The sequence below is a fragment of the Plectropomus leopardus genome, chromosome 16 (genome assembly GCF_026936395.1).
Source record: "Plectropomus leopardus strain MGB_pleo_1.0 chromosome 16, ASM2693639v1, whole genome shotgun sequence".
In the NCBI taxonomy this organism is placed as follows: Eukaryota; Metazoa; Chordata; class Actinopteri; order Perciformes; family Serranidae; genus Plectropomus; species Plectropomus leopardus.
In genome coordinates this window covers 15,037,445-15,060,242 of record NC_142191.1, presented here as the reverse complement: position 1 = coordinate 15,060,242, position 22,798 = coordinate 15,037,445, and the positions used below count along the sequence as shown (strand labels likewise).

Genomic DNA, 22,798 nt, shown 5'->3' with positions numbered 1-22,798 from the left:
AAGAAACTTCTTGTGTGCTGGTCTTGTATCCCACAAAATATATGTGCTCATCGTGCAGAATAACAAACAAATCCTACATCACTGCATATATTTAAAAACACTGGAATATCAAAGTAGAAGTGTTACTATTAGAGCCACAATTCTGATTATATAATTGCACAAAAAGGTGAGTTGAAGACATTAAATGCAGAATTTATTTATTGGAAAAAAACAACATACAATCAATTCCACGCTGATTTGCCACAGAAAAGACAGTGAAAACATACAACTGACGTTAAATGAAGACTGTTGAATGTTGACAAGAAGAACACAAGTTTTATAGCCGGCCGTGTTGTCTGTGGTGTTCAGCTCTATCAGCAGTGATGTTGAAATCTATATAATGAGCCAAGTCCATCACAACCAGATGTTCACACTGCAGTTTTTCCACATCTTCCACATCTGCAGAAAATGCATCCAATCAGCATCCGTTGATCACTGCAGACTTTACTGGCTGGGCTTGTCGTCAGTGGGTTGGTCCTCCCACATCGGTCCCAGGATGTGATCTGGAACCTTCGCCATGGCGGTCTGATAACATGAACAAAAGGATTAATTCATTAAAGCTGTTTTAGATTAAGCAGGTGTTGCAGGTGTTGCACTGGCTCACTGCTAACGTACCTTTGTCACCTCCATGGCGACACCTTCAGGGAGGTTCCTCTGGATGTATTCAAGGTAGACCTGCGCTGTGCTGCCTGTTAAATGAGACAGCTACAAAACAAGAGAAGGGACATCTTAGACTTGTGACAAAATTATCAAAATCATTGTGGCTTTAAGTGAAACTTTTGTATTTCCAGCCCAGACCCAATTTCCCTGTGTTTTTATGCCTAAGTGACTAATGTAGACAACAAGTTTTGCATTTAGTCCAGAATTTAGAGAGACTGCCGCAGCCACAGCAGGGAAACGAGCTGCCATGTGATCCCAACGGGCAATTTTGCACTGTCAATTTGCATCTGTTCACATTGCCTATTTTTTGTCATGCTCTGATTGTTTTAAGTGTCTGACAACATTAAGGAAAGAAACCTTCAGGGATAAGGAGAAGTCTTGTTCTAATATCTCGCAAGAAGTCATTTGTTGCAGGAAAAACAGTGGTGGAAACGTTAGTGAGAGTTGAAGAGAGATGGGAAGAGTTTGTTTGGATTTTGTCAGCATAGCTGAGTGTCATGGCTCAATATTTAGATGATTTCAACAATGTGGAAAAGTCTGTCAGATTTCAGAACGAGACCTCTCCTTGGTTCGACACACTAACAAACAGTTTTGACAAGTAAAAAGAGGAAATTCTGTAATGATGTCATTCACTTCTAATAACAATCTGAGTATCAGTAGCAAAAACAAGTACTTTTAATTGACGTAAACTGACAGTGCAAAATAGCCTGTTGGGATTACATTGCAGCCTGTTTCACTGCAGTGGACTCCTTCAATACTGGAGCAATTCAAAAATTGTGTTCAGGATTTGTTCAGGATCATCACCTCAATGCACCGGAAGTGTGTCCTCATCTCGTACTGGACCCTGTGCTTTTTGAAGATGTGAACTGACTTCAGGAGTGTAAACCTCTCCATGTCCTTTGGAAACTCAAGACTGTGACAGAGTGGAGAAAAAAAATCATCATGATAATGTCAGTGAGCATGATATTATAACACGTATGGCTGATGTTGCTTCTATCTTGAGTAGCAGTAAGTACTCACACTTTGCTGATGGTGATGCCCAGCTCTTTAGCAGCCATGGTGGCAAAGAACTCATAGCTGTCCAACACGGCCCTGTCGTGACCTTTGACCAACACTGTCACCCTCTGAAACAGCACGTCAGGCTCATCTGTGACTGTGATCTGAGAGGAAACAAAATACATGCACATGAGTGGATGTTTCACGTGTTTGTTTTTTTTTTTAATATTGAGCTGTTAAGATAAATTAATTCACTGATGACTCACTGATGAAGGTTTTGATAAAAACACTGTTGCGGTATGGAAGGAAGTGCGAGGTGTCAATGGGAGGTGAGACCTGCAGGGACAGAGTAGGGGATTATTATCATACAACAGTAAACCGAGTTTAACACATATGATTCCAGTTTACTATGAGACAACTGCTAACACTATTACAAAAGGTTTTTCTTGTTGTTATGGCTTCACACTAAATCCTGTGTTGAGTAAATATAAAATTTCTTTTAGAAACACAGAGCATGCTGCTGCATTGAGTACAATGTTTAAAACACTGACTAGAGCAAAACCTGAAAAAAGCTCACATCACTCCTTGCCTTATTTAGTTTCAGAGAAGATCGTTTAGTATTGAGGACCAAAAAAAAAAAAAACAAGTTTCAATAAGTACATGAATAAACATATTTTTAAAAAATATGAAAATAAATTGGAAATATATATATAAATAAAGTAATAAAAATAAATACACAAATGAAACAATAAATCAATAAAAATAAAAGTTGATAATGAATAATGCACGTCTTAATTCATCTCTACATTTATTTATCTCTGTATTTTTGTATGTTAATGATGGAGAGGTCCTAACCTCTTTTATTTCTTTATTTGTGCATTTATTTATTTTCATATTTTTGTTTCAGCATTCATTTATTCTAATTTATTTCTGTATTTATTAATTTGTTAACAAATGTATTCATTTCATTATACATATGCCATTTTCGGTTAGAGCCACATACACGCTACGTACAGAATACTGCAGCGTTTTGTTTTGCACTTGTATTGTTAAACGTGTTTATTATACATTATTATATATATATATATATATATTAATAAACTACGTATACTTTAAACAAGCGGAGGAGAGAAACTGTAACCGACCTGATTATATGACATTTTCTGTGACCTGAACAGGCGCCCAAAGCTCTCGGTCCCTGAAAATGAAATAACATTTAGTGGACATCAGAGATGACTTTTACCACCATGCTTCCGCTGCTGTCAGTGACCACACTGTCAGATTTCCTGACCCGCACAGGCACTTCTCAAACTGCAGATAAAAGCTCGCGGATGCTGTACAAATACAAAATATGTTAGTTACTTTACCGAATGTGAGATTCCACAAAGTATCCTTGCCAGAGAAAATAATGCTCGTCTGGGAGCAGCCATGTTTGTGGAGAAGGTGGGACGAAAGTAAAACAGACTCTGCAGTGCTGCCCCCGTGTGTCCTGGAGTGTAAACTACTACTGAAGCAACTGGGTGCAATGGGAGCCACATTGCATAGCTGGGCTAACTATTGGGGCCGAGGAGGATCCATTCAATATCTTAAACAGATTTTTAAATAAATGTATACACTGGTATATCTATCTTAGGTGCTTTTATATAAGTTAGAATAAATAAACAGTTTCAACAACTGATTTTTTTTAAGTTGGACAGTGGCATTTTCATAGCCTATTCATTTGGAAGACTAAATATAAGTTAAATTTCTAATGATGTTAACATCACCTATACATACACCTATGACTTACCGAGAAAAAAGGTAAATAAGCTTTCTGATGATGATGCCAAAGCACCTAAATATTAGAAAAAAGGGAGACTAAAATGTATGCTATAAAAGTTTATGGGTTGAGATACAGATTTTCAAATATAAATACATTTTTATAGCCCTGCAAATTACCTTACAGGGTATCTAGATAGATATTAAAAATGGCTTTCTATACTCTTATATAAACACACATATGCATGCACTTAATGTATCCAACATGTAGAAATGTGTCTTATACATTTATATATACACTGTTGCATAAGTGTATTAAACAAAGCAAAAGCAAACAAACAAACAAACAACAGTGAAAAAGCGAAAGGAAAAAGTCACAAGGAATATCTTCTCAGACACAATACAGTTTGTGCATGAATTAACAGGGCTCACTGGAATGCTTTTTTTGAGACAATCTTTTCTGTAGCTTTTTTGACCTCCTCCCACAAAGATTTTTTTTCACCTTACTGCATTGCCACACACAAAGAAATAGTGTTCCCTTCACCTCAGTGAATTTCTGTGCATAAATCTGGTATACCCCTATTGTCTTGAAATCATTCAGACTTTATGAAAAGTGGGGATCTGAGAGCCTCAGGATAAGATGTATTAAGAATTATAATGATAAACCCCCCAAAAAGATGAAGAAGGATTTGAAATTTTTTAAGCTTTTGCTTATGCCTATGTATATGAACATGCATGTAGAGTGTTTTTTTTCTTTCAAGTGTTTTACAAGTACCAAAGATGAAGCCTTAGGATCTATACTGACCTCAGTTATATTGGAAGAGAAATGTTAAAAGAGAGAAAGAGCATCTGTTAATGTGTTTGTAGGGGTGGATGTGTGAGTGTGTGCTTCTGTTTATGTGTGGCTGTAATGTTAAAACCTACAGTATAATGTTTTAAATTACAATGCAGATTGTGTTGTAAAAAAATAATAAAGACACTGTTAAAAAAAACAAAAAAAAGGTCCCTGTTGCACATGTGAAGTATAATAAATTAATTATGGAGTTTTAATTGCAAATGTGTGTATTAAGTCATCCTCATTTGTGAGAGGATTTAAGTTTTAACACTAAAGTTATTGATGTGAGCTGTGATAATTTAATTGGTGTACATCACGTGGCTGTCACGTGACCCAATAGTCGGGCCCTGGCGGTGTACAGTAGCAGGCTGCAGGCAGAGGAAGAGGCAGCGGCAGAGCGGAGGTAAGCTCATCACTGTCTGGCCATTGATGTTTCTCCGGCTTTGTTGACGACAGGTGTGTTATTACTTTTTCATTTTGTCCGCTAAACCTCTGACCTATGGGCATTACGAATAGCTACGTGCCAATATTTAAAAAAACAACGTTAGGAGAAACAGTCGGCTAACATGCTAGCCGTAGCCTCTTAGCGACGGGTGCCAGCGGCGGATGGACCGAGCCAGTCTCCGCTGATGGTGGTTCAGGTTCAGCTAGCTGCTCGGTTAGCCGGTTAGCCATCAGTGGCTGCTCTTTGTGGAGGGGACAACACAGACAGCTAACGTTAGCTGGAGCACCTCGGTTAGCTAGATTAGCGTTACCGCACAAAGAAGATACGTTAAAACGGGGGAGATTAATCCCGTTGTTGACATGTTTTGATCCCACTCAGCTCTCTGTCTGGTCCAACATCCAGGATTGGGCTAGCTGTAGCTAGCAGGCAGCTCTCGGTGGAGGGTGTTTTGGCATCATCTCACGGGCTACAGCAGTATTTGGATGTCGGTTAGAAACATTAGCATCACCCGGTCTTAATTAACAATATCGTTACAGCAGACTGGTAGATTTTGCTGGAGGTTTGTGGGATGCTCTGGTGCCATCAGTCTAAAATGAAGTCGTTAAAATTGTTGTGGAGACTATCATTTCTCATCACGACCACTGAGATAATCCAAATTTCGATTATTTTCATGTACACGAGTTGTCTGTTTGGTGTCATTTTGTTGTCAGTGGACAGCCAAAACGATCGTTAGTCTGTTCGTTTTGTCTGTCGGATCTTGATGCATTTCTCGTACAACTGCCTCTGACTTCGTTTTGTTTTCTCGCCTCTCTTTTATCGCATTGTTTTGTTGTTTTCATATTTTACTGTTTAATTAACCGTGTAGCCGCGAGAGGCCGCTTTGGCACATCAGTGTATGTAGTCTGACAAAACAGGAGCTGTAAAATGATACATGGTCCTTGTAAATAATTCAGCAATTAGTTAAATATCCTTCCGCTGGGCAGGATAGTCCTTTAAAGTGGTTGCTCAGTTAGACGTAAGGGACTGTTCTTCATTTATCAGAGGAAGGGGGTGGCAGAGGTGTGACTTACTCTTTTACTAATTTGTAACCCTCCCCAAAGTTGCAAATATCCTCTCCTTAGTCTCATTAAGGGGCTTGTACATGCACGACCCTCCCTCCACCATATATTTTTTGTGAGATTTTAAAATTGTACATTTGATGTTTGAAAGTTTTAAGTTTATTACCAATTCCTGGAGTTGAAAAAAGCTTTTCTGTCTTGCCTTGCATGCTGGTTAGTTAGTGCACATTGTTTATTTTTGTCCAGATTTTAAATCAAACGTAAAATAAAGTGATTGTGATGAAATATTGTATGATGTTTAAAGCTCAGATTTGGTTGTTTTTTCTGATGTAAGCGTTTGTCCCCCATAATGTGTTTAAGAACTAGCGGAAATGGGAAAATCCCAAAACAATTTCTGTTTTTACAGTGTCTGGCTATGATAAATGGCGCAGTTTTGTAGACTGTGGATCGTGTGTTTTAAAGAAAGCGTTCTTTCCAAACCAACTTGCGGGTTTTTGTGTATATTTGCGGTCCGTCCCACATAATGTGATCAAGGAACATCGGAAAATTGAAAATCCAACAATGATTTCTGCTTTTATGGTAAAATAACATACAAATAAACAAATACAAAATGTAACACCATAAAAACTGTGTGCCTCTCTCCCTAAGCAAAAAAAACAACCAAAAAACATAAGTCCCTCCTAGTGCTTAAAAGATTATTTGACATGCCTCCCTCTTTCTGCGCCACCCCTCCTCCCCTTATAAATAACGAACAGTCCCTAACCTAAAGAATCAAAAGCTGTAAAATGATACACGGCTCTTTTAAATAATTCAACAGTTAGTTAAATATCCTTCCGCTAAGCAAGATAGTCCTCGACTAAAGTGATTGCTCCGTAAGTGAGAGGTAATTTTAGGCTGGCGCATTAATAATGAATTTAACGGCTGTGGGCGGCAGGTGAGCGCCTTTAACACTGCTGGTACCGCGACAGAGTCCGTTTATCCGCTTTTAAAACGTCTAAAACCGTACTTTATTAAAAACGCGCTTCTTTATTTGGTAGCATCAGTATATGTGTGATAATGACACCCCCCTTTTCCCCCCAGCAGTCCTCCATGGGATCCCCGAGGCGGGTTGAAAAAGCAGACTGGCTGACGTGATGACGTTACCGGGAGAAGCGGCTCTCCTGCGGGCTGACAGCTGATGGAGAGGAGTCCCTGCTCCTCCTCTCACACACACGGCCGGGGTCGTATGAGGCGGACACGGAGCCCTGAAATGACACACTGAACTGGACAGAATCAACTGGAAGCACTGGGACGTGTTGAGTGGAATGGATGCATCGCATGAGTTTACAAGATAACGCTTTTTTGGTGGATGTCTATTTTTGACCAGCTGATAGGATTAATAAATAATTCTCTGGTACTCTCATCGGTTGCCTTGTCATCGAAACATCATCAAGGCAACTCGCTGATAAAAACACATCACGATGACTTGAATGAGTGCCTTTTGTTGTGTATGCAGCCCATTCGGCTAAATGACATCTTTAATCCAGCATCACTAAAGCCCATTGTTTTTTGACCTCATTTGTACTTTTTGGGGAACTGATCACTTTTAATCAGGATTGCAAATCACCGAGATAGCCGAGGGAAAGCGCAAGTACTATGCACCGCTGTCTCACACCCGACACCGAACCAGTAACCTCAGCGGAGGAGAGGCGCTCATAACGGTACCGACCCCTCCGAAGAACCCCTGACCTCCCTCTGGGTGTTTTGTTTTATCCACGGGGCTGTAGAGAGCTGCAGGGATGTTTGCCGCCGTGGAGCATGGCCCGGTCCTCTGCAGCGACTCCAACATCCTGTGCCTGTCCTGGAAGGGCCGGGTGCCCAAGAGCGAGAAGGAGAAGCCGGTGTGCAGGAAGCGCTACTACGAGGAGGGCTGGCTTGCCACCGGGAACGGTCGAGGAGTTGTCGGGGTCACGTTCACGTCCAGCCACTGCAGACGGGACCGGCCCACCCCGCAGAGAGTCAACTTCAACCTCAGAGGACACAACAGCGAGGTAAGAGAGGTTTCAAAATGCGTATTAGGGCTTTTCTGTTCAATTAATAGTACTAATATTTATGTTGAAAAGGTAGACAACAAACAAGTCAAAGTAAAAGTCATTGTAAAAGTTACAATGTAGCATCCTGACTATGCATTTGAATTTAAACATGCCCCACCACACATTGTGTTTTTCAGTTGTACTCTTAAGAGTGATGGTTTTGCATAAGAAACCCTTTTTCATTAGTGAATATAGTGCTGTAACTGTCGGCTCGTCTTTTATTCCTGACTCTTTAAAAGTAGTTTAGAAATACTAAGAAAAATCAATATGTCTTACATTTATTTCATTGAAAATATAAAATAGTACATTAAAAAGTATCTTAACCCTTTGAATACTGCGCAAAACGGCTCGATTTCTTTCAAAAACATGGTAGGAATGCAATGAGCAACTTAACAAGAAATGACCCAAAAATGAGCAACATATAAGAAGTTACAAGAAAATTACTTGAAAATTTACATTAAGAGGATAGTCAAAAACAAACAAGAAAATGACCTGAAAAAGTGCTTAAAAAGTATAGTAACTAATAGTCTTGAATTTAATGATCACAAATATAGTTTTGAGACAAAAATCCTAATAGTGAAATGAACCAGTTTATGGGGGTATTGGCGCAAAAAAACCCCCAAAAAAACACCGATTTACAGATGTCTAAATGTGTAGGAAAACATCTTTTTCGTCCCAGTGGCATCACATGACTGACGGTGTAATTCCTCTTTTGGCCTCTGTGTATATTTGGCTTCAAAGCCCAGCGCTTTTCCTGTTGGCTTTCAGCCACTGCTGCTCTTTCTTTTCCCGGAAGATTTTTCACTTGGCTTCTCCATTGTTGCCTTCACACTCTCTTTCAGATCTGTAGCATTGTTGTTGTCACAGGTCGCACTTCAGGAAGAGCAAAACCTGTTGTTTTTTTGTACTAAGTTATTGTCAGTCGAAGTACTTTAAACAGTTAAAAATTAGGTGCAGAAAATGGAACAGAACCTCTTCCATGTTGGTGGAAAAGCGGTATCAGTGGCTTATGGTTTGACACTTCTGCATTAGTCCTCCCTGCTGCTCCTAGTCAAAACATCTCAGAGCTCCACCCTCTGGCATTGTGCTTATCTCTCACCATGGTTATACCCTCCAAGGTTTCCCACCACTAGTTTACTAACTGAGGCCATTTATTTTGTCATTGGAAAGATCAGCTGAGTAATGTGGAGGTCTGTTGCCCACCATGTATATGAATGTTCCCCTCAGTATATAGCAGCGCTGGCACCAGTGGAGATTGCACACAGGTTGCGTTTTCTCTCTTAGTGGGTGTAGCTGTTGGTCAGATGGAGCAAGGTGCTGAGTCAGCATTCCATAAGGCAGCTGAGGGGAGAGTGGATGAATCCCCACAGAGAGTGACTGAAGCGCAGCAGAAATGTCATTTAACTCTGCCCACTTGAATGGGGTCCAACTACTGAAATTTCCCTTTTGTTGTTTTGGTGCATGCAGTGTGGAGGAGGTTTAATCTACAGCACACAACTGCAGTTTACCCACTTTTTCCATATAGTAACTTTATTTATATAGCACCTTCTAAAAACCGCGTGCTCACAGTGCTGTGAAAAACAAAGCAAAGCAAAAGCAAGATACTCCAGATGCAATATAACAATAGAGGCCAAACAGAAACGCTGAATTAAAGTCAGACAAGAATAAAGGTAAAATGAGAGATAAGATCCAAAAATATCAGAAAGAAGGCAAATGTTAATGAGAAATAGAGATAAAATGAAAAAAAAAAAACATACAGATAAAAGTAAATACAATAAAAATAATAAAAGCAATAAGCAAATCATAATGATAATACTAAGGAACAAGACAGAATAAAAATATTAAAATAAAAATATGAAAAGACAACAACATAAAAAAGCAAATCTGTAAAATTGGGTTTTAAGCAAGTGATTTAAAAGAAGTCGCCGATTCTGCAAGCTTTATTTCCTCATTCATATGTGAATTTGACTTTATACACCTCTTTGTGCCGGTTTAATTGAATGGTGACGCACATTGGTTTTCTGTATTAAAATGACCAGTATCTCTGTGAAGGATGTTGTATTATATTGGTTTCTGTTGCATTTCTTTTTAACAATATTCACTTTTCGTGTTGCAGAAATTAAAAAACTAATTGAAACACTGAACAAAACTCTACTTAAGTACACCATGCTTTATATCATCATCAGCATTTGGTGAATAAAGTATGGTGTACTGGAGGAGAGATGTTTTAATTTTGATGAACTTGCATTGAAGCTCACACAGGGCTACGCTCTGCGGTGTGTGCGTTCTCAGAGTTAGAAATCGCACAATGGTGGGGCGGCCACTAGCTCACCTGGTAGAGTGGGCTGTCTGTCTGTTGAATGTCCCCCCCCCCCTTCACGCTATAGCTACCCTGTTTAATTAAGATAAAAAAGCCCAAAAACTAATGTCAAAAAAAGGTACAACGGTAGAATGTGAGGACAGAGTTGTCTTTTTTTTTAAAGATAATTTCTTGGGCTTTTAATGCCTTTATTGAATGAAAGGGGGAGAGAGGGGATGACATGCAGCAAAAGGCCGAGGTCGGAATCGAACCTGCGGCTGCTGCTGCGGCGAAGACACAGCCTCTGTGCATGGGGCGCCAGCTCTACCAACTGAGCTGCTAGGCGCCCCAGATTGTCTTGTCTTTGAACCGACAATGGGTCTGCAGCGCCGAATTAAGGTCTAAAAAAACTGACAGTTGGCAGGACGTGATCATGGGCAGGACAGGTGTGACATGTTGACGTCGTTTTATGTGTGCGACCCACTTGGGGAGATTTAAAAAGCAGCTAGCAGCAGTTAGCAGCTAAGTTGAAGAAGAACAGCATGCATAAATATCTGCAAATTGGGAAAGCAATGAGGTCTGGGAGCTCCTTACCCTCAGAGCAGAGGATGAAATCAGCTGCCATACCACAGGGACGATAAATGATTGCTATTGACATGTTATGACATTGTTATTGCTTATAAAGTGCTGCTGGCTGTTATATGTTGTATGTCAATCTAGAGGCAGACACTGTTGTGTTAAATGTCATACTCGTCACGCCTCTTGCTTTCTTGATGCTGTAAAATCACACACTGGAGCGACACGATGCCACTGTATTTTTGCTTTTGTGTAAAAATGCAAAGGTTGCATAGAGATGGGACTTCGTAGGGGCCCTATAGTGCAATCTCTATAAAAAAAACGCCTTTGACTTGACTCATTTAGATAAATATTTGCGTAATTTTCTGCACCTAGGGGAGAAAAATGCAATTTTCCCCACTGCCCTCTAACCTCATCCCAGCACCAGTATTGAAAGTAGTAATGTCGTCTCCACTTCCACCCCAGATTTGATATAAAGCAATAAATAAATGCTTTGGGAAATGTGAAATCCATCACTCGTCCACCCTATGCATAATTTGGGGTTTCTGACAGTAGTGGAAATCACGCTGCCTAATGAATTTTGTCAAGTTATGACAGATCTCTTAGCTCGCCCACGTCATTTTCCATCCCAATTCTGAAGAGGAGAGGAGAGGATGCTGTTTGCAATATACAGTTCAAGGCCAAGGAAAATTACCCCTAGAACTGAGTATATGGTTTCCAGTCCCGTCTAGCTGTTAAAATATGTATGAGAAAAGGCCCACATTATCTCATTTTTTTAAGCCAGTTTTTAAAGCGCGATGTCAATACATTTGGGTAACCTTTCCTTGTCTTCAAAAGCTGCAAGCTCAGCAGTCACATCCCCCTGACAGTCGTGTCCTTTAAACGTCAGCACTGTCATTGAACACTTGTCGTCGTCTGTGACGAGTGTCCTTTCACTTAAATTAGCTCAAGTCATGCTATGACTGACTACAGACGAAAAAATGCAACATGAACTCATCCTGTAAGAGTCTAGTCCTGCCAAAATCAATACTCATGCCAGCATCCTTAAGTTTGGCCATTATTCCTGTTGATGTATAGACCGGAGTGTCCTGTGATCATTCTAATGTAAGCCAGCGTCTGAATGGATGTGTTTTTTGGACTCGGCCCAATACAGGCAATGTAGTAAAGTAGAGGGCAGATCTTAAGCTGTCAGACATCTGTTAAGAGGAGGGCAGACGGGTAGAGGACCGTATTTCTTTAGTGTTGCACTGCCTCTCGATGGATAAAGGATTTGATTTATAATTGAGTCCAGCTATGATTTAAAAAGAGGTTTGCACTCATTGAACTACCATAGAATGATATTACATCCTCATTGGAAAAGAAATGGCCCTGTTTTTTTTAAAAATAATGTATTTATTTATTGTAATAAATGAGATTATCATCTCAGAATTAAAAAAATCTTCTGTTTTCTGGAAAAAAAATGAGTTAATAATTTAGCGAATTCTTGTTTTTCCAAATTACTATTTTCCAAATTATTATTGTCTCAGAATTCTGAGAAAATTTTTCATGTAGAAAAAAAATCTGCTTTTATATTACTGAGTTAATGAGTTAATAATTTAGTTAATTTACCTTTTTTTCTAAATTCAATTATCTCATTATTTTTTCCCCTGAAAACTTATTAGAATTCTGAGAAAAACACTGATTGTTTAACACCAAACTGCTTTTTTCAGTGTTTTTACTAGTTTAAATCACCTTGTCTGATTGTTTTGGAGAGGAGGAGACCTCTGCACATAATTCTGCTCCCGGTGAAAACCTCCTGAACACTGAAAGGATCCTAACCGGGAGTTCATGCTTGGCACACGGGAGAAGTTTAAGCTGGTTGTAATCTGCAATCCTCACCATTAGTTTCCACTAAATCCTACACACTGCTCCTTTACTTCAGCAGATTTTTTTCCGTTGAAAGTTTTTTTTTTAGAATTCTAAGATAATAATCTCATTTATTTAGAAAAACTGGGCTATTTTTCTTCTAAAGTGAATGCACTTTGCTACCATAGTAGTGCAATGGCTGCGAGCCATTTTATATTTTATTTTTTTCAATGAGGGATGGACTCAAGTGTAAATCAAGCCCTTTATCCACTCAGAGGCAGTGCAGAAATACGGTCAGAAATGCAGTCTTCTATCTGTCTGCTCTCTACTCAACGATGTCTGACAGCTTAAGAGTCTCCCCGTACTTTTCTGTTCTGCTATTTTTTTCACAAGTGAATGCATTACGCCTCTAGTCTACAAGATACTTTGAATAAAAGCCTCCGGTGTTCAAGGGAAACTCAGCTGTTGTCCTGCTGTAGCACCGATTCTGAAGGCTCTCATGATCCTCCTTAGATAATGAAAAGGTTTCTCAGGGCCAGGGCCTGTAGTACATCACTGATTAAGGTTTGTCCTCCTCTGCGTCTAATTCCCCTTCAGCCAGGGTGAGAGGTAATTACAAGGTAACTGCTTCAAAGGGAGCAAGGTGTGTGGTGCCATGCTCCTTTTGTTCTGTCTCCCACAGCCATCTTTCAGAGTCAGCGTCAGGAGAAAACTACTCTGTATTTAATGCTTTGTGATTTTCATGTAGCTTGGTTGCTCATAGAAGTTACTGTCAAGTCAGCACACTGTTGTTATGGTTTAAACTCCATATCAACTTAGAGGTACACATTCACATATCTAAAAGGAGTGCTGTAGGAATACCTAATACTTTGTGGGAATTAGCATTTTTGGACTCCTTCTTCCCTCTTCTCTACGTCAATGGGTTTAATAAATATGTTTTTGGTTAGATGCCTGAAATGAGGTCTGTGTTTAACACAAGCTTAAGAGATTTTCATGTTTTGTACTATGATATGAAGTATGTCAGTAAATACCCCACTTGTGAATTTTTTTAAGCTTCTTCACAATGGCGGTTGCCAACAAGTGGCTAAATGAGACATCAGGGCATCATCGCGCCAAACACGGCTTTACAGCCTCCTTCTGGTGGTAACATTTAACTCATGCGACTGCAGTTGCGTTCGTTTATAGCCATTTAACATTAACTTATTACTTCTGCTTATGCTTCAAAAATGATCAAAATGCTGTTCATTTGTGACAATTATCTTGATGAACAAAACTTGATACAAACATTTTTTTTTCTACTGTAGTCCAAAATCCAGTATTCAATACCTGCAGCACTATATTTCCATCCCATCTGATCCCATTAAAGTTGCGATTCACATTACGTTTTATTGCTTTGTCAGTTTTTAAAATGCAGATTATCATGTCTCAGAGCTTCTTCAGATAGCTTCTCTTTATGTCCAGTTGTTCAAATCCCACTAACATCCAAGTTCCACCGATGTAAATAAATTGGTATAATGGCATTTTTGTATGAAAACTGACTGAAGCGATTCATTAGTAAATTGAAACATTAGCTGATTATTTTTCTGTTGATTGAATAATCGACTAATCATTTCAGCAGTACTCTTGTCATTGATTTACTTAACCTGACTAATTTATTGGTTTCTGTTTCAAACTGATTGAAGGTGATCGATAGTTAGATTGATGGAATTGATGTTGGACTGGGTGATGTAGAGAAATCAAATATCACAATGTTTTTGACAAAATACCTCAATACATCCATATTACAATGATATTGCAGGTTTGAATATTGGTGCTTTCACCAAATATTTACACAGTGGGGTTTTTGATAAATAATAGTCAGTAATGTGGATATAATAAGTTAGTAAAGGAAAATAATAGAACACCAAGAACAGTTTAAATTCAGAAAATTACATCACTTTATTGCATTGCAGCCTTTAGCAGGAAAATACAACACTTCCAATATTACAGTTTCCAAAATCTAAGACAATCTTTAATCTGATATTACAATATCGATATAATTGCCCAGCCCTCTCTGTTCTGTTGTGAAAGAGTTTCACATTATGGCTCTTGCACAACTTTGTATTACAACACAAAGTAACAGTTTAACTGTATTTTTTAGTCTAAAAATAAATCAACCAGACAGACAAATAAAAAAGTTGTATTAAAAGAAAATTTTGGCCTCAAATGTCCTGATACTATTTTTATATTGTTTTCTAAACAGAGCTACTGACCTTTCAGCAGCAGTCGTGTCAGTTGCACTTCACTTAAAACAAAATTGAAAATAGATGAAAGCAATAAGTTTTGCGTCTTTCTATGTGACTATACTTGAGCTGCTGCAGCGTTGTCCCTCTGGGACGTGCATCAGAATAGATCAGCGCCTCTTTTGACAATCCGGTGCTTTTTATTCCATTACAACGCACTCAGATGCTGAACAGACTGAGCAGATAGTCACTAGGAGTCCATTCATTCTCCATGAGAGCTGAACGTCCGAGACAGGCTTGACAATGACTGTCAGCATGTTGTCAAGGAAATGTTGGCCGCAACACAGAGTTTTGGCAAATTGTCTGTCAGAATCCCGTCAACCGCTAGCTGTGCTATTTGTTTCACGGTACAATCATACATACATGCTTTAGGGAAGTACTTTTTATTCTGGTGAAAATATCCACTGCTCTGATAATGCTACTTTTGACATTCAGTGTGGTGTCATCAGTTTTTTGCATTTGTTTCTTTTTTTACTTTTGTAAGGTCATTTTTTCCAATGTTTTAGATGTATAAAATCAAAAAATATAATAAAAGCCTCCCTACTGCTGCAACATTAATGCGATATTTGCTCCATGAAGTTAGTTGCAGTAATAAAGTACAGTAGAACATTAAAAGACAATCTCGCGGGGGGATGTTGTCACTTTGGTTGCTAGAAGTATCCATCCTTTTTTAAGTCTGCAGCACAGTGTCCTTGTGTTTTTGAATTGTTGTGACTGAAACCCCTTTTTAAGTGATGGATGAGATGTTTTGCATGACTGCTGAAACTGTTGCTCAGACATGTTGGTGAAAAACATTTATTCAAACGCACCTCGCTACCATTCCCACGAGTCTTATGGATGGATTGTTGCCCAAAGGCAGCGTCTAAGGCCCTAATCCAAAAGGGACAGGTGACCCCAGGGCACCAGCTTGTGTTTACCACTTCACCATGTAGGTTGAAAATACAGTGCATCTTCTTTGGGATTTTGTCCTCTGAAAATATTTTTCTTTCAAGCCTCATATGCACTCTTCTAAAGCTGATAGATCTGAATCTCTTGAACCCCACCACTTCGTTTCCCTCTCTGAGTCTCATTTTTCACTTGTGCTGTGTGACGTTTTCATGCGTTAAAAGTTGTTTCCGGGCAAAGCCTCATAAATAAATCAGTTTATATCTCTGCTAGATGGCCTGTGCAAGAACCAGCACTGATCTGGGGCCTGCACAGTTCTTTTTAAACGTGCGGGTGAGGAGGAAGAGGATGACTTCTGTGGTGCGGTGCAACTAACTTGTCTGTTCAGACGTAATGGGGACCATAATAATGGATTGCAAGACAGGCAGAATGCAGCATTGTTTTTCCTGCTATTCAAGCTGAGGGAAGTTGGAGTAAAGTCATTACTTTTAATGGGCTTTGCCTCATTTTTACCTCAGTTTTCCTCCACCTCACCTTCCTCACCTCAGCTTCCATCCCCACCATATTCTCCATCCCCCTCCTCTTTCTATCACAGTTGTTCCCAACTGGTGGGAATGCAAGTGACCCACAACCATGTCAAGTTTGTGAAAAACTGGCTATTTATCCTTGAGCCTCTCTGAGAGACTCCGGGAAAATGCATGAAGTGTTCATCCCAAGTGACCGGTTCAAGGACAATTGAAAATATGAAAATCCAGGGATAATTCTGTTATTAAAGTTTTGGCTGTGATACATGGTGTCATTTTAGTAATTTTTATTTCGGCAGGCCCGAAGGTTTTTTTTTTTTCCAAATCATCAAAAAACATTTAAATAAAAAAAAGAGGCAAATGTTTTTAAAAATCCCCAAAAAAATTTAAATGGAAAAAAAATCACCAACAATGGTAAAATTAAAAAAAAAAAAAATCACTTTTTAAAAAAAAAATTATTTTTTTTAAATTGTGATTTTTCTTTTTTTCCTACAGAGGTCTAGGCTTTGCCCCGAATGTCCTTAAATCCTAGAAACACCCTAGGTTTTAACCAGTTGCACCATATTCTTGCAGTATGTTTTAATTCAGCGTGTTTTAAGCCCACATGTTATTTATTTTTTGTCAGATAAAATCGAATATGTGGTATTTCTCTTATGTGTGAACCTTGAACTAATGACTAAGGAGAAATTTGAACTCAGAGGCCTGGACCAGTTGGGAACCACTGCTCTGTTCATACTCCCCTCTCCGGTCCCGCTCACTTACCTGAGTTTACACGTCTTCTTTTTGAGCATTTTTTCTGCTCTCTCATCTGACCTCTTGACATCAGAAGCCCTGCTCAGGATTGAAGAGTGCACGACCCAATCACTGCATTAAAATGGTCTCACCAAATGTGCTTACTAGAAATGGCTTTAGTGTGCTAATCCATCCTTGGAGAGGACATGTTGCATAACACTCCGACTCGGCTGCTTCCTCAGATCCAGGTGTACTTGTCTGCTCGCTGGAAATATTCCAAGAGGGCCAGCGTGGCATGTGCAGTGCAGGTTCTTTTTGCTGTGAGTGATGATTATAGTCAGGGATCAGGCAGACATGTCTGCAAACTTAGGTTGCTTTGTCTTAGAGTTGTTTGCTGGATGAAAGCTCCTCATTGCAGTCTATACAGAAAACAAAAAATTCAAAATATAAGTACCAGATTGCTCATTTTATTTGTGTTTTTGTTTGCTTATTTATGTGTGCTGCTTGTGTTTCAAGGAAGCTCAGTACTTTTTTTTAAACAATTTTCTCTAGTTGTCAATTTATTCACTCATTGTATGTCATTGGAAAATCTGAAAAAGTCATGGAACTTTACTATTTTGTTTTCCAGGCCTGGAAAAGACATAGAATTAGTAACTTACTTAACAAAGTGGAATTTTGTAATGAAATTTCTTAAGGTAAATTTTGGTGGATAACCTTCCATGTAATGTAACATAACGGCAGATTTATTTTCTATAGCTGCTGATGATATTAAGCTGTCATATGCATCAATGTGTGACGTTTTGTTTACTGTCATTACACTGTGAAAATTTAATTGTTGGTCCTTGAAAATTCATGGGAAACTTTTTGAAATTTTGTCCATAAAAATATTTGGCAACCCTGTACAGTAAACAGGATATAATTATCATTTTATTAATCTTTTTTTATTACATTTAATCTGATGTTAAGTCTGTACCAAATAAGTAATTTACTCAACTCTCAGCATACAGTACAGCATAGCAACAAATGTAAACAAGTAATTTACACACAATAAATGATAAATTACAAGATTTCCAAGCATTTTTCACCACAGACAAGTCAGTCTGTCCACTTTCCCATCACTAAGAGTACACAGTTTGCCTGCAGCTGCTTTGCATCACACCCAGTGAAAACTAATGTCATTACTATTATCAGATATTGTCATTGATTATGGTTTTATCACATGATTGCTCTGCTCGTAAACATTTCAGAGTCTACCTCCCCTGAGGGTCCCGTCCCATTGCCCTTTCTGTCACGCTGCAAATCACTCCTTTGCCCATTCTGGCTTCCTTGCTTTTGTATCAGCACAGCGCAGCGCTTTTCTTTAATTGAGTTTTGCGTCCGATTTAATATCATGTCAGACCCAGAATCAGAGGAGACATAGGGGGTTGTGGAGGGAAGGCGGAGAGTCTATCCTTGTTGCTTGCACACCCTGTATCTGATTTTTATTGTTGGCCAGGTTGTCTTGACTTTTCAATGATATTTCATGTATTGGTCAAGATATCCCAGCAGCTTTTCATACAGTGTGTATCGTGGGATCGACAGTTTTCATTCAGTATTTTTCTAGCTGCTATCAGATGTATGTGTTTTTATTGTGTTTTTATGATGGAGAAGTCTGTTTTGATGCATGTGGTATTGCCCTGCTGCAATCCAAATTTGTCATGCTGGACTATAAAGACAACATTTTTATTAGGTGTAACGCTTTTATGATAACACCCCTTGATTTACATACAGAAAGTAAATGTGTACTTCAGTTTTATTTTGCTTACAGTGTGTAGTGTCCTTTAGTTATGATGTGAGCAAAGACACAAAAACAAGATGGGTTTCAAAACTGTGACAAAACAATCTTCAGCTTCCTGATCTACTAGTCCAGCCTACTCATTCGTAACCTTCTTGCAAAGAGAAAGTCCTTCGTGCCAGGGACCAGTGTTGCCATGGACCCATGCACTCACGACTGCACCACAGTGACACCGCACTGTCATAGTGTCCTCTCACTTCTGCTGACTCCAATGCAACCCAAAGCTGTCCCTTGATTTGATTTGTTCTTCTTCTCAGTGAAGTTGCTAGGGTCAGCTCAGCTCCCAGTCTCCAAGTCCCAGCAAGAGGCCAGGGCTGCAATGACAACAGCAAGACACTGCAGGAGTGAAGACGGTGCCAACTTCCCAAGGAGAAGTTGTCAATGGGCATGCACTGGCCAAAGGGCAGAATTAAAGGGATCATTAACACGTAATTTCTCCTCCTTGCACGAGGAATGGGTTTGCCCGGCTTGGAATCATTTGGCTATATATAGGTTTTTTCAGTCGCGCTGCATCTTAAAAATGTCAAATTGTGTTAAATCTTGATTTAAGGTACTTTGACTGTTGGTGTTTGAGCGCTGCATAGTGACATTTTTTGTCAGTATTTGTGGGGACCATGCAACACGTGATGATCAATGAAGATTTTTTTTCCGTCTGCATGTGTTTGCATATGTGCATGTGCCTTCTCTGCCCGTGATCCCTTCGCCCCCCGCTGTCCTGTGGCTTCTCACTCTTATCACGTCTGTCTCCATGTGACGTCTGATCTCTCAGATCGCTGCGTCACAGCGAGGTGCTCAGCTGTCCCCCTCGCGGGATGCCTGACCAGCTCACACTAATCTCATGCTGAGCTAAATTTACACGCACACATATACAGATTATTCTCACCTCTATGAGGCTGAAGAAAAGCGTGCACGTGCAAAACGCAGCATGTGTAAACCTTATGCTAGTTTTTTCTTTTTTGTTTTTATTTCGGCCATTCTTTGTTAGTTTATGTAAAGTGTATAAATTATGTTATAATTCTGTAGACTGGAGCAACCACCTAATCTAAAGCCACATGTCTACGCTGGCTGGTGCTGAATGAGGTTGTATAATACCATCCGGAAAATCCATTTTGCTCACCAGAGGTTGCAGACAGTGCACGAGTGGAGTAACAAGGCAGATTTGTATTCCGCCAATGAGATCCTTGAGCATGGAAATTTGTTATCTTTGACAATACTGCTGAAGCTTGTCAGCTTTGCACCCACTGAGCACTGCTGCATCAGGTGACAGCTGTGGCTGAATGATAAATGGCAGGCCGTTTCTTAATGGTGCGTGAATATGGTCAACTCAGTCAGAATGACTTAGAGACCTTAGCTGCAGACCTGCAAGAGGCCAGGTCTCATTGTGTCCTCTTTCCTGCTGTTTGCCAGCTGAGACACACCTATAGAGCAACATTAGGATTTATACCAAGGGGAGAGGGAGTGAAAACACAGTAAATCTGGCTCACAGGACACCGTATTGCCGAGGGAGCATGGCCAGGAGAGCAATGAATCCTACTGTTCAGTCATTATGCTGCAGGGCTGCACATGATGTTTTCATATAAACATGTTTGTGTGGGGCAGATCATTTTAAGTTCACCAAGGATAACCCTGTCTTTTAACACTTTAGACATTTATCAATACACAAAACAGTGACTAAGAGGAACTTGTTGGGAAACGGCAGTATAAATGTGATTGGTAACTGGAGTTAGCTCAGCAGTGATGTTGAAAATGTTCAAATAATTTTCTTTTACTGCTGTTCAAACTTCAGTTATAGACACATCACTTGTGTATAGGACACTAAAATTGCCTAGTATATAAGTTACTGTAGAACCTGGACAAAAGCTGTTTGGGATTTCTGCCATCATGTATGGATGATTATTAAACTAATGCGCACAAAAACACACACACATCACCCTTATTGTGACTTATTTGGCAGTTTGTCTCCTAATTTCCCAACATTGTGTCTGGATGCTCAGAGTTTTTCCCGCAAAGCAAAAGTATGATGTAATCATTTGATCAGTCATGAAAAATGGCAGTGCACACAGCTCCAAATCTTTAAGCACTGTATCTGTTGTGGCATGGATCAAAACAAGCAGGACACCTGCACTCGCAGAGACTGTATTCTTTTTATTCATTGTGGGCAAAATACTGATCAATCAATCACCTGCCGAGCTTAACTTGTTATTACCAAATATATCTACTTCACAGGAATTATCCACTAATTTTCCAAATGTTACAATTTTCTGATTTTGATACCGGTCATGTAGACAGTGTAGTCCATCTGGATATTCTGCATTAGGCATTTTTCTGAATGTAGCATTTCTGATAAAGACATGTTGGATATGTCAGTATTTTTCAGATTTTAGGAGCATTCTTTGGACACATATACAACGCATTTAGAATCTGCATCTTAATCAGTGTTTTTACTGCAGTTTGTGACACACAGCCTCTTGTCTGTGTTGTTATAGATACTGGTTAGAGGTAGAGTTGCATGCCCAAAAGAAAAGCCCACATTTCAGGTCAGAAGGAGAAAAATCCCTACTTTTACACATTCTGAAAAACTTTGATATCAACAGGCTTTGGATATGCGCACACGTGGTTACACAAAACTTTACAAGAAGGTGTTTTGGATGAAGATATAAAAGGAGGAAGCTGTGGAAAAAAAATGATTTTTTTTCATATTTTGACGTGATAAACAACATGATAGGGCAGGTTAATCGGAGTATTTATGGCTGCATCCAAACAGAAATATTAGTGGAATGTTAATTTTCATTATCCATGTAAACCCTTTAGTAGGGATATTGTCTCTTTGGGAATAAGGTCAAAAAACACAATATTTTGTGCACTTTTGTGCCTCATTCTTTAAACATGTGGCCTTGACTGTGTGATACAATCACAAGTTTAAGCAGCCTAATATTGAAGTTAAATATGTTGTAGAGCACACAGCTAGAGAGATAGAATAGTTACTTATTTTGGTTTTCTGTGATCTTTCTTTAACTTTCTCCTCTCAAAGGAATATTAAATGTTTGATTGAACACAGTGTAGGGGTTGACAGATTATTGGCCGATTTTTGGCATTTTGCTGATTATCTGTATCGGCGTTAAAAAATACATAGATCGAGATAGAAGATAAAATTAATTAATAAAAAAGGTAAGTCTGCAATACATGCAAAGAAAGTCAGCACGAGAGGAACTTTTACTTTGTAAAACCTCAGGGAGGTGTTTTTATTAATTCATTTCTTAATTAAATTTTCATCGAACTTTATCAAAAAAAAAGAAGTTGCAGGGAACTTGCTGTATATGATGCTGACCGTTTCAGTTTTGATTAAACATTTACTAAAAGCATTTAAACAAAGTTTTGTGTTGGAGTTTTTTATATTCCAAATTCTAAATTTCGACAGAAATATTTTCATTTTTATTATAAATACATATCGGTTCTAAATATCAGTTATCAGTCTCATTAAGTACTAATGATCTGTATAGACCCTGAAAAACCAATATCAGTCGACCTCTAACACAGTGTATCACCTGTTTTACTGGACCGTGAATAGATCAGACGGCGTGTTCGTTGTGCAGCAGCGAGGAGGGGGATGGTGTTGTTTGGGGGGAAAGTGCAAGACTAGCTGGCTTATCCAAGTCTCAGCAACTGATCTGTTGGACTTGTACTCAGAGAGCGTAAGCCCCACTAAAACCTGCCTTGTGTTGTGTGTTTGAGCGTGTACAGCCCACGTGCTTCACTCAGCAAGAGCAGAGCTGCTCCCTGCTCGGGATTATTCCTCTGGGAATAGGCTGAGTCACGCTACAGAAGACCAGACAGACAGACACACAGCGAGAGGAGGGGGCTGGCTGGAGATTGTAATGGGTGACACTGACAAAGAAAGAGATTATGAACAATTTGATCTGTGCTGCTCTGCCAGCGATCAACAACTTCTTTTTCTCAT

At 39.3% G+C, this 22,798-nt stretch overlaps 2 protein-coding genes across 6 annotated transcripts in view; one reads left to right on the top strand and one right to left on the bottom strand.

The window, feature by feature from the left end:
- Positions 1-180: 180 nt before the first annotated feature.
- Positions 181-3,208, bottom strand: mrps10 (mitochondrial ribosomal protein S10). Its single transcript, XM_042503787.2, has 7 exons — positions 3,063-3,208; positions 2,841-2,893; positions 1,962-2,031; positions 1,720-1,859; positions 1,504-1,612; positions 655-744; positions 181-564 (listed from the first exon to the last, which is right to left on the bottom strand). Exons 1-7 carry the CDS (start codon positions 3,123-3,125, stop codon positions 484-486), a joined length of 606 nt encoding a protein of 201 aa, XP_042359721.1. The 5' UTR covers positions 3,126-3,208; the 3' UTR covers positions 181-483.
- A 1,419-nt stretch (positions 3,209-4,627) lies between these two features.
- tulp4a (TUB like protein 4a) overlaps positions 4,628-22,798 on the top strand; it is a 41,519-nt gene continuing 23,348 nt past the window's right edge. For 2 of the 5 annotated variants that reach the window (XM_088089435.1, XM_042503173.2), the window contains exons 1-2: positions 4,628-4,691; positions 6,872-7,821. In XM_088089435.1, coding sequence (XP_087945561.1) covers positions 7,570-7,821 — 252 coding nt within the window. In that variant the 5' untranslated portion in view covers positions 4,628-4,691; positions 6,872-7,569. Of the gene's footprint in view, positions 4,745-6,871; positions 7,822-22,798 lie in introns of all 5 variants that reach the window. The other 3 variants (XM_042503175.2, XM_042503171.2, XM_042503172.2) reach the window with 3 other exon arrangements.